This window comes from Accipiter gentilis, chromosome 23 (assembly GCF_929443795.1).
Source record: "Accipiter gentilis chromosome 23, bAccGen1.1, whole genome shotgun sequence".
Classification (NCBI taxonomy): domain Eukaryota; kingdom Metazoa; phylum Chordata; class Aves; order Accipitriformes; family Accipitridae; genus Astur; species Astur gentilis.
Window position 1 is genome coordinate 11508546 of NC_064902.1, and position 12553 is coordinate 11521098.

Genomic DNA, 12553 nt, shown 5'->3' on the forward strand with positions numbered 1-12553 from the left:
CCAGCTCCACCCTAGAATGAAGTCAGGTCAACTGAGCAATGATTGGCTGAGCCCCCTCTGAGGTCACAATTTAGCAATTCGTAAGGAACAGGCTTAAAAAGAAAGGATACGGTCAGCAGCACTGTGTGGCCTTGTAAAGCAAAAGGACGGAGCAAAATCAAGGGATAAACTGAGCATCTACCCACCCCTGAGGAGCGCAGCAGCATTTGGTGTCCAGGAGTCTCTGCATGCTGGTCATCCCTGGGCTTCACATCCTTGGAGGGAGAGAGGTACCAGGCACCTTCAAACAGCCCCATCTTACCTTTGAGATGGTGGATTATTACAAAGTCCTTGGACTGCAAAAAAGTGCCTCACAGGATGATGTTAAGAAATCCTACCGCAAACTGGCACTAAAATGGCATCCTGATAAGAATCCCAGCAACAAGGTGGAAGCTGAAAAGCTATTCAAAGCAGTGTCTGAGGCATATGAGGTTTTGTCTGACCCTCAGAAACGATTGCTGTACGACCGGTCTCTTAAGGAGAGCAGATCCCAGAGAAGAAGTGCCACAGGGGGTCAAAATGGCTCCTTGGATTCCCTTTACGTATTCCATGACTTTGACAAGATCTTTAGTGAAGTTATTGGAGGGATGGATCCCTTTGTACCTGTTTTCTGGGGCCCCTTTGACAACATCAGAAACAATGGTGAAAACTGGCACAGGACAAGTGGAAGAGGAAGGAGCTCCAGCGTGTTTTCTGACTTTATGGAGTCATTTATGCGACGGAATTCATTCAGCCCCAGGGAGCAGCCCACCTCCTCCTTTGCTAAGGACACAGCTGGGCCACACAGTGTCAGATCAGTGTTAACCACTACTGAAATAATCAATGGCAAGAGGATCACCACCCGGAAAATCATCGAGAATGGGCAGGAGAGAACAGAAGTGGAAGAAGATGGCCAGCTGAGGTCTGTGACAATAAATGGGAGAGACCACCTGAAATTATAATGTCCCCCAGCACAAGCATTAACTGCAAGCTGTGGGACATGCTCTCATTGCTCAATGGATGGGATCTACTACGAGCAGTATTAATAAATGCTGAGTTCATGACACAACCGATGCAGACTTCTCAATGGTTGGGAACAAATACTTCACAGGTAAACATATGGAGTTATGCTAAACTAAGGAGTGGGACTCTACTAACCCTGCGTAAGGTGATAGTGCTTGTTCAGTAAATAGGTATAGTAGATATATGTGAAAACAACTTTGCCAGATTGCCAAAGAGACCAAGTTCATTAATACAGCAAGAGGAGACAGGCTGGTTGATGGACAGGTAAGAGAGCTCTATGATAAGCTATAGGTCCTCCTCATACTCCTTGAAATGCCAATCTTGAAGCCTACTAGCTGGAAGAATAAAGACTTGTGTGACCCTCATACACAACACAGGCTGAGTGAAGAATATCCTACCTTTGGTGTATGAGAAGATGATATTCATTGAAAAAAGTTGTTGTACACAGGCAAGAAGGTGGGGGAGGTTCAGTGGGTCATGCAGAGCCTAAAGGAGAGGGACTGGCACAGGAAAAACCAAAGGAAGAAAATGTCATTCCTCAGACTGTAGAATAAAATGGGGGCTTTCTTGAGAATGCCCTGCAAATTATGACCAGAGACCCTGATGGAAGCATTGTGTAGCTCGGGGGCTGAAAGTAAGCAGGGAGAAGGTAAATTTGGCTCTTGGACTGGAACGACTTATGGTACCTTTTTGCTTGGAGTTGTTCAAACAAAAAGCTAGATTCAAACCATGAGCAAACAGATTCGAGGGGGCTGAGTTTAGCTCCCTCTTTGTGCAAAGCTGGATGCAGGAACTTAGATGGTGCTTTACCATCCTTATTGTCTTGCTCACAGCTGCAAGAGCCAGTTCACAATGCATTTCTTGCACAGCCTGCCAGCATGCTGCTTTCGTCCTCCACTGAGCTAAGGAACGTGCTCCCCACATTTCCACCCTCCCTGTGCTGACATGAACTGCTGAGCCTTGTTTCTTGCTTGGCCAGATCACCTTAGGCATTTAAAATCTTACACGCCTCTTATTTTCAGTCCCACGCTACATCCCCTTGAGTTTCCCAGCTTGCCCTGCCCACTGATGCCTCCCTGGAGACTGAAACTAGCTTTCAGGGACATTTTCACTCTAATCCAGATTGCAATTGCTGCCTGCATTTGGGCAGGTCTTTGCATCTGTTTCCTCTGCTGTAAAATGGGAATAACAGACTCCCGGGCTTTGAAGGAGACTGCAAGGTAGTGATACTAGTAAAGGACTCCAAACATTAAACAGTACGTTAAACTAGCCAGAATACTGCCACCCCTCAATTAAAACTTTTTACTTTTGAAAAGAAAAACGTAACTTAAATCACCTTCCTTAGCAACTGATGCCATGCCCAGCTTGGAAAAACAGACCAAACCTGTATTTGTTATGTTAAGCACTCTTAAGTCCCTGTAAGTCCCTCTCCCAGTAAGAAAAAGACACAGCACTGGGAGGCAAGTAGAAGTCTAAGTGCATGGTGGGTTCACGGAGGGAGGCCAGCAGTAATGGGAGCAGGGAAAACCTCAGTGCAGGGACAAACCGCGTCTGCTGCTCCTCCACAGTTAGGGAACCATCAGCAGTCCTGCAGGCACTGGGACTCCAAGGACAGCAAAGATTTAAGGGACTTGGTACGGAAAGATTATTTTGGTCAGAGCAAACACAAGTAAATATTTCTACCGATACTCTCTCTGTGGACACCACGTTCATGTGAGATGGCTTCTTGAATTTACCTTATGCTACTTCGGAGGAAGACCAAGGTTAAAAAAAAAAAAAGACCAAAAAACGCCAACCAAGAACCAAACTGCACACTTTGGATCGGAAGCTGAAATAGTCTTTGATCCAAATAACATGTTTTGAAATCTGGACCAGAGTTGAATTCCCAGCTCCTCAACCTTTTCAGCTTGCTAGGGCTAAAACTTGGCTTCAGTCTCATCTCTAATGGGATATTTTTATGTATGCACATCAATATTTCTTGATCTGAGATCAAGATACGCAGTTCTACACACATCTTAGACCTGTCCTGCCTTGGGTCGGCAATTCCCTCTCTTGTATCAGTATCTAAGGCAGCATCTAAGAGCAAGTGCTTCCTTTTCCCATCCCTGGGCCAGAGCGTTTCCATTGTTGCTTGCAGCAGCAGAGCGCTCCTGGGGCAGCTCTGGCAGCTGCATGTACCAAAACCTGCTGTTAGGAATATGGAAACATGCACTGGGAAGGGACCCAGCTCACCCAGTAAGTGTCAAGTCCAGGAGGACCTGCAAATCCTCTTCCACATTTTCCTGTGCACTGCAGGCCACAGAACACCTTGCAGCACTTTCTGCGAGCAAAAGATCTGAGGTTAAAAAAAAAAAAAAAAGAAAAAAAAAAGAGAACCATAAAGGTCTGGTGGTAAGAGAGCAGGTGAGACTGCATTAGCAAAGTCCTGCATTCCTGCAATAGCAAGAAATCTGCCAGGTGTGCCCAAACCACCCATGGAAATGGGTTGTGTCTCTGTTACAAAGATAAATGAACCCCAGCAAATTTTGCCTTGGAAGAAAACCCTTGCCTGTCCCAGAACATGGGAGTGGACGAACACTGAGCCTGCCAGCAAAACACTAACACCTTCAAGGAGTTTTTAAAAGCTTTTTCTCATGCCATTTAGCAGCTGCAGTGCCAGAGGAGGCAGCACCAGATGTCCAGCCACAGCACAGCCCGGGAGCCTTTGCCTCGCCCAGTTCCAGCTCCTCTGTTCCTCTTCCAGAAATGCATCTTCCCTCTAAAAAGCTACATTTTGGGACCTTGCCTGGTCAACGGTGTGTCTTCCAGGTGTGTTCATGGCTGCAGGCACCTGCACGTGCAGTCGATCCACCTACGAGGACCACAGGTACCAGCGGCAGAGCCTTTTACTCAGCTGCCGATGGAAACCAGCCCCTCGTCCTTCCAGCCACCGCCGGACACGACGGGCTCATTTCAAGCACCAGCTCTGCTTGAACACATGGCATCGGGGGGCAGTTTGAAGCCTCCCGTTTGACTGCAGCACCAAACCCAAGCGCGTGGCCCTGGCTGGCCCGCAGCACCGGGAAGAGCAGGGAGCGAAGGCAGCTTGAGCACCGCTGCCGAGCCCGGCCGGCAGCCTGTGCGGAGAGGCCCGGTCATTATTTTATTAGCAGGCCCCACAACTACTTTAATGTGGGCTTAGGCTGCAAAAACAAAAACATACATAAAAGCATTTGGAATTACTTCATAAAATACTAAATCACAATATTAACCGACTGACCTTTGCTCTATGCAGACCTGCTAATTTTAGCAATTACAGCCAACAACTTGAACATATCAAGTGGGCAACTGTTTAACAATAATGACATCTGCTTGGAAAATCCAATTATGTCTAAACATCTTTAAATCCCCACTAGGGGATACCTGCTTTCTTTTTGCAACTGTTAGTCTCTGCCTAATAGGATTTTAAACTCGCAGCCTGCTGCACACTGTGGTGGCAGTGGCCCCTCTCCCTGGAGTGGCAACAACAGAACCGCCATCCCATTAAGCAGGGAGCGAGAGTCTCTCCTCGGACAGTGATGGAAGCGGTTCGTTTTTTTGACAGCCTAATCTGATAGACGGGTGCATTAGCTGGATCCCTTCGCTCCCTCTTCTCCTCCCCAGATCCTGCTTCCCTTCTGAAGCCCCCCAAGGTTACACGTGCTGGACACAGCCAGGGCTGATCTCCGCAGGCTCTTTCTCAGGAAGGACCTTGCTGCCAAGATGGGCTTTGCAGCCATCGGTGCCTTTTGTGGGGCAACTGACACGAAATTTCCTCCCGCAATATCTTCAGACACAAACTAGTTTTGTTTTCTGGGTTGACCTCTGTTTCTTTCTTCTCCACATCTTTTTTCTCTCTTCTCTCGTCCTCTACACCCAGCTACTTAAATCCCTCCCTGTGGCTCCCTGCTTCACGAGTGAAACTCCAACACAGATCTGTTCCTCTCTATAACAGGAACCCCCAAAAGACAACAGCAACGCAGTGGCTTTTGCAGCCATATTTCAGGCCTGTAGGTTTTTCTTGCCAAGAAAAGTGACGTTAGAAGTAAGTGGGACCAGTGGGGAAGAGTGAGCACAACGAGACCACCCAATTCTCCATTAAAGCACCCCAATGCAGACCAGGATCCTCCACTGTAAAATCAAAGGTCCTTATTCAGCCCCCAGTTAGGTTGTTGCAACCCCCTGAGCTCCACTGATCTGGCAGCAGTCTCTGCTCCATGGTCCCACTCCCGATCACTCAGCACCCTGGGCTGCGAGGCTATTGTCAGATGTTTGAATTGAGATACAAGAACAGAATATTTCCGTCCCTTCTCCTCCCTCCCTCTCCCTCCCCGGCCAGCCTGGCTCTTTTCTGATGGAGCGTGCAGCAAAATCACAATCACATGTTTGCAGCAGTAGGAGGCCATTGGCATGGAAGTGGCTGTGATGTCACTACAAACATTTCCACCCTATCCCATTTCTCCAGAACAGTCTCCGTTTTTATGACCCCATCCTGAGATCTGCAGGAAATCAAATTGTCCTGATTCTATTTTGAGCGCTGGTGTCATGGCATCAATATATAACGATGTGGTGTCAAGCCGGAGAGGCTCAAGCGCTCTGCCGTGGTGTCACAGCCGGTTTGTTTTGTGCAGCTCCACGGACTGGATCACAGCCCTGCGGATGCCACGCTTGCCAGGCTGGGACCGCTTTGGGACACGTATGCTGTGCTAACGGGATGAGCTGCGGGGGCAGGCCACAGGGCAGGTCTGGCTTTCGCCCGTCCGCAGCTCCCACCCCTGTTAGAGGTTACCAGCTGGGGCACAATGGTACCAGAGGGCAGAGCAAATGCACAGGCATGCGATGTGTGGTTCCCACAGAAAGGCACATTGGATACCAACCAGACCCTGGGGGCTGCATGTGAGGGAAGAGAAGAACACGGTTGCAAGGCACTTATGCAGGGCAAGGGGAGGTGCAAGCAAAGGGAGAGACAGATTTGGGGACTGACAGGCAATGGCAAGGTGCCTGGGGCAAGAAACCAAGTGGCAATCTGACCAAAACAGGGGGAGGCAGCACCCAGCAGATACGAATTCTTGTCTAAAGTAGGATTACCATCTAAACAGAACGAACCAAGGGTTAACACCGCCCCCCCCCCCCACCCCCCAGCCATCTGAGATTCAAACAGAGATTTAGATCCCACTGTGCTCATGGTACATTTCTCTGAAGCTTTCTACTAACTAGAACTAACATGTGAATCCCTGCAGACTGGAGCTCTCCCTTGTGCCTGTCTCTCGCAGGGAACAATCAGGCCCTGAGAGATCTCTTGGCAATCAAGCTCCAGTGGTGTCCCTACCCGATTCATCTCTTGCACTCAAGTCTTACCTTCTTCTCAAAGAACATCAGGACTAACACAAGGCATACACAAAACACTCCTGAACTGAGATCTCCAACAGAAGAAACATCATCTGCAGCAAAATTTTATCTATTGGCCAGAGACCTTATCCTGGAAGAACTTAAGACAGCCCACAGAGTCCCCCGGACCAGAGCAGGAAAAAATGCTGGCTTGACTGAAAAAGCAGTGGGAGAGACGTGGTGGTGGTCCATAGCTCCTAGAGAGCAAGAGAATATGGACTGCTTTTCAGAAAGCACAGTAGGAGCTTCTCTATTATTTCTCTTAATGTAAGGGACAGGACAATGCCATATATTTAAGGATCTTGCAGAAGGGTGCAGGTTTAAATCCTACATTAAGATCAGAGGCCCTCCAGGAGAAGCATTTTTTAGCAGGCTATGTTACGGAAAGTTAGAGCCTCTTTGCAAAGGCAGAAGAGAGCCTAGTGACAGAGTTTGGGTATCTCAAGGCTCATATGAAGCACACTAAGTGCTCATGTGCGCTTGCTCTCCACAGTACCAGAAAATACGCATGCTATAACCCCAGACAGGAAAGGGTATTAACCCTTGGGGCACTTTGTTTCTGATGAAACCTCACCACCTCAGCTGAACCTCACCAAAACCGAATATGACCCTGTATTTACCTTTAGCCATAACTGCTAAACTCACTGCATCCAAAGGAGCCAGTGCTGAGACCAGACAACTGCTTTCTAAACTCCTGTATGGGGAACATTAGTAATTGGAGATAGCAGTCCGGCAGACTCGCAGCCTCAGACAACGCGTCAGTTCCCATGAAATTGCTGGGTCATTAGTCATCTCCTCTCTGCAGCTTTCATTTTCAAGCCCTCCTTTATCTTTGGCTATGATTAGCACTCAACTGCATTCACCTTTGGTCACCCTCCAAAAAGCGCCAGGCGAAGGAGCTCATGGGACTTGAATACCACCCACTTCTGAAGCATTCAAGAAAGTTCTTTACTGTTTGACTTCAGTATCTGCTTTCCCATCTTCCATGGGGCTATGCCCTGTAACTCTCTCTTCATGGCTGGCAGAACTTTGCGCCCTTCCTTCCCCAGGCTCAGACCTCCCTGGTGCCATTACAGACAGCTCCTCACTTTCCCATGCCCTTGATCACTCAGCATCTTGGCTCGGTGATGCCATCCACCCTTTCCAGCTTCTCCGCTTCCTTACTTTACCTTAAATTCCTCTCACCTCCTTCCAATGCCTTCCAGGAGCTGCTTTCTTTCCTTCCTCCTGCTGCTTGCTTATGCTTTCCTTCCCACTTTGGACACTGCACCCCCGTAAATAAATAGTTGCTTGAATTGCTCAGCTAAAAACCTGGCCTCTTCCCACCAACCATGACATGAGGAAAACCCTCAACGGTGTTTAAGCAGCTGCAGAATGAGGCCCAGCAGCACCAAGTGACTTGGCAAGGAGTGACATCGGTGTTACAGAGACACACTCTCCAGCATGGTCAGAGTGAGGAGCCCATGTGGGGTGATAACATTTTTTAAATCTTATTTTTTTATTTTATTATTCCCTCTCTTGTGGTTCCTCCTGCTCCCAGAATGAACAGGGGTTTTATTGCTGGGGTTAAAAAACATGAATTTGCATTACATCCTGGCTCCCGCTGTAATACTTCAGTCTTGTTTCTCTCTCGTCCCCTCTCCAGAACAACTGATGCTATCACAGCCTGATTTAATTTCAAAGACGGATTGTGATTTGGCAGTCGGGGGGGAAAAAAAAAAAAGCCAAGCTAATCAAAAGTCACCATCTGCTGCGTTGCCATGGGGATATTCCTCCCCAATAAATGTGCTCTTTGCCAAAATCACAGATAACAGCACTATAAAGGGTGGGAGGTGGAGGGCGGGGGGAATCAAAGAAAGAAGTTCCGACACTAGGGGGGAAAAATGAAAGCGAGAAAAGAGGGAGAAACAAGAGACAGAGAAGAAGTGGGAGAGAGAGGAGCATGGACTACTGAGGAAGAATGACAAATGGACCAACTAGGGAGAAGGAGGAGAAAATCAGAGAGACTAACAAGCAGCTGAGGGTGACAAAGTGATGGAGGCAGACAGACAGCTGGAAAGGAGGAAAGAGGAGAGACACCTCGAGACACTCTGCTGCATAAGATACCAAAACAAAAACAAGCAGAGATAAGAGAATTGCCCTCAAAGCCTTGTCTCAGGGGAAGGGGAGAAAACTGAAGCACCAGTGAGAACACCCAGGGATATTGGTTGGAGCTCAAGAACAGATCTTACCGTTATTTCCATTGTAGTTACCTAAAATAAATCCCTGGGTGGGACCGATGGTGACATGTGGGGATGACCAGGGTCAGGTCACTGGTGCTCCAGCAGCCCAGACCCTGCCAGTGCCCCGTGGTGAGCTGGGCACCAGGACCTGTTGGGTTAAAATACAAATTATCTGGAATTGAGCATCTTCAAGCTGTCCTGTTTGAGATGGCAGAGGGGCAGGGGCCAGTTGTTCAACAGCCACTGTCGCTATTTATTTCCCCTTGTGATACCGGGTAGCAATATGGGATATGGCTGTCCCCAGTTCTCTGAGGGGACTGGCCAGGCTCCTGCAGCACCATGCAACTCAAGCACAGGCACCAGGCAAAGCAGTGGGCCAAAGAGAAATAGGGTCACCTAACATGAAATGAGTAAAAGCTGTAAATTTTAGGTCACAATGTGCTGGCTGCCCCCTGACCCTGCTTAGAGCGTGCTTGTGTGTGTTGGGTGCCCCTATTAACCCCCAGTAACTAGCAGAGATATGGGAGGCATCCCACACTCCTCCCCAACCCTAGTGAGAGCTAAGCAAAGGGGTCACCTAGCACCCACTCTAGTAGGATGGGATGAATTATTCACAACAGAGGCACCGCACCACCAGCCTTTTTCTTCCTCCTCCCCTGTTGGAGAATAATCCTGGAATAGATCACAGGTTGTGTGAATTCTTCACTCAGAAAATAACTGAATGACTTCTGCATGAACTTGTTTTGCAATTCAATACTAGCACTGATAAGAAACGGTCGCTGCGTGTTGACTGGAGGAGCGCAACACCATGTTGCCCGTATCCAACAGTCAGAAACTTTGGATCAGCTCTTCTCTCTTCCCTTTGCTCCCACCTCCTCCCCACATCAAGAGGTGCTGTAAAAATCACAAGTCTTAAAACACAGTGTTGGATGTTTTCCTCTGTATAATCATTTCAGAGCACTGGGGTCACACTTCCATCCTTCTCTGCTCAACTGCATAAACTTTTTGTTTTGAATGAAAGCTAAAGAACCTCCCATCATATGACTCCAGGAGCTGGGGTTTAGAAGAGTACATGAGCATATGTCCCACAAAAGCATTAATGCCAGTTGAATCTATGTACATGAAAAGAGATAGGCAGTTGGAGTGAATCAATTTAAAATTTAGAATAGGAACTATTAAGCAATATTTTTCAGAGTAGCTTTAGTGATGACCAAAGGCTTTAGGTCCTCTGAGCTCAAATAGCCTCACCTGTGTGAATGGAACTGGATAGGCTGTCAGAGCAACAGAGTTTCTGTACTCCAGATCCCATCCTCCCCCCATACCACTGCCCTCCAAGATGCCCAAAACAGCTCTCCTGAGCCAGGCAACATCTAGAGAAACAGAGATGGCCATGGCAGTAATGGGGCTCCTCCAGACCCAGTGTCCTCCCTCTGTTGGCACGCTGGAACTCACCCATGGCTGGACCTGAGAGAAGGTCTAGCAGGTTGTCTAAAAGCCGTTTATCCTCTACAGATAGAAGATGGTGCCCCTGGGAGCCCTTTGGGCTGTTCTCCATACAGGATGGCTCTAGCACTTGGGCCAAGGAGAGCCCCCAGCTGTGTCACCCCCTGACAGGTTCCCTGCACAGGGAGGATGGAAGAAATGAGCTGAGAGTGAATGGACCTAAAGACGGGAGAGAGAAGACATTGATGTGGGAACTGGAGAACCTGGGGGAAAAAAGAAAAAAGGGAAAACTCAAGTAACGTGAGTGGGGGAGGAAGGCAAAGCTCTCTGGAACAGTGACTGCAGAGATGGCTTGTAGGATAGACAGGCAGAGGATAAAACCACACAAAATGCAGAAATGCTTCTGAATAGCAGAAGCATCAGGTGGACGAACACCCACATTCACATCCTGCTAGCATAGAGGACAGGACATGGGACTAGATGGCAGAGGGATGGGACAAAGACAGCCTCCAGGAGGAAAGGCCCCTTAAACACAACCTGGCACATGCACGTGAAAGGCTGAAACTCCAACAGCACCATGTGAGGGATGCTCCGCTGGCAGCACCACAAGGCAACGGCCACAGCACCCACTCGGAGAGCCATGAGGACCCCAAAGGGAGCTGGGGCAACAGCACTGACTGCTGGTGTCAGAGACCATTGGGGAGGATTTCTGTGGGAAGCCACGCTGGGAAGGGATTTCTAGCACGCATAACACGAACGCACGAAGGGCTGACACTCGTGGGACATCCCCTGGCCAGCCTGCGGCACTCAGCCCCAGTGGCCAGGGGTTGCCTGTGGTGAGCGGAGAGTGCTGCTGGGCAGGCTGTATGCATAAGCAGCCTATCTCAGATCTGCTGTCCCCACCTTGGCACAGCCAGGCAGGACAACGCTGGGCCGCCATCCCCAACGGAGCAGCGGCTTAGTCCCAGATCAGATCTCAGGGGGAAAATGAGCGGTGGGGACGGGGACATTAGCAAAGCAAAGGGCTTTGCCAAGTAGCATCATGAAGAACGGAGACCCATCGCCATCCTGCCTCCCCCTTTCCTCTCACTAGACTGTTACAACATTTTACAGTGTGGGAAGAAGGGGACCTCCAGCAAGAGAAGGGACAAAAATAGGGAAACAATGAAGATTTGTTCAAAATTAGAGAATTTTGTTAAACAAAACCTTTTCCTACGCAGTCAGCCTATTGCTCCTACCACTTTTCTCCCCCCCCCCCCCCAATTAAACAGCAAATTATACTTATCAAAGAAAAGAAGGTAAAGAGAAATCTGAAAGGCTCTGAGAAACCTTTAATTATTAGTACAGTGGCATGAAAAGCTGTTGAGCCCCTTAGAAACGTACATGGCCAATTATCAAAAAATATAAGAGATGCAGAAAGAAAGGTTTGTCTAATAAGTATGAATCGCAGGGCCATTTAGAACATCAGTGTTAAAGCATTAGAGTTAAATGGAAAAGTAAAAAGGGGCTGATGGTTTTAACTATTTCACAGGAGGACAAGAGGTTGATACTGATAAGACAAGCAGTATAGTGAAGTTAATTATCTGCGGCCCTTGGTGCACAAAGCTTTTTGAGCTGGTGATTAATAGAGATAAACCATTCAAACTCCACATTTCTAAGGTGAATGAAGATGGCAGAGGAACCGCACAGCCCCAGCATACTAACTACTCTGACAGCAGCCGGCCTGGCTGCCGTGGAGGGCGCTGGGTGGGTTTATCACGCCCAATCTGCTCCCCCTCCTTTAACAGCAGGGATGTTTGGGAGGTACAGAGAAAGGGTGGCCAAATATCCCCAGTACCTCCGGGTGTTTGCTTCATTGGCGATAGCTAGGGTAGCTTCCCTTTAACTAATAAAAAACATCTTTACGAAATGCTCCAGCGTTACCTCTCTGAGAGTAATGCAATCTGGGGGAGGCTTATATGCAAGCATTTAACACCACGCTGATCCTTCTTGCACTGCATTAGCTGTTTGTCCCAGGCCTGCTTGCTGCTCGGTAAGTCCAGAGGACCTTTCCTTCAGCTCCTCATCCCACCCCACAGCTCAGGTAGGAGTGTCGCAACCTCCCTGGACCAGGGGTCAGTGGAGTAGATAGGGGTTAAAAGTGCTTGAAGAGAGCACACATCCTAGATATGAATTCTGTTTTACAATCAGAGAGTACCTGCATGGAGGATGGGAATAAATTAAGTGGTCTGGTGCTTTTGTGGGAACTGGGAAACAAAGATGTGAATACAGAACTGACTCAGCCCTTCATCTTTCTGAGACAGATAAATCAGGCACCATGAGGTTTATCATGCTTGAGTCTGGCAGATAAGACCTCAAAAAATGGAGAGCCTGGATGGGCAATCAAGAGAGACAGATCCCGATCTTACAAGATTTCCAGCCAGATCTCCAGACCAAAGCAA

At 48.4% G+C, this 12553-nt stretch overlaps 1 protein-coding gene across 1 annotated transcript; it reads left to right on the plus strand.

Annotated features, from left to right (window-relative positions):
• Positions 1-308: 308 nt before the first annotated feature.
• Positions 309-980, plus strand: DNAJB8 (DnaJ heat shock protein family (Hsp40) member B8). The gene has a single exon (XM_049826356.1). It carries the CDS (start codon positions 309-311, stop codon positions 978-980), a length of 672 nt encoding a protein of 223 aa, XP_049682313.1.
• The last annotated feature ends 11573 nt before the right edge of the window (positions 981-12553 follow it).

What these genes read in the sequence shown, in the direction of transcription:
- DNAJB8 (XM_049826356.1), top strand. Translation starts at nt 309, where the DNA reads ATGGTGGATTATTACAAAGTCCTTGGACTGCAAAAAAGTGCCTCACAG.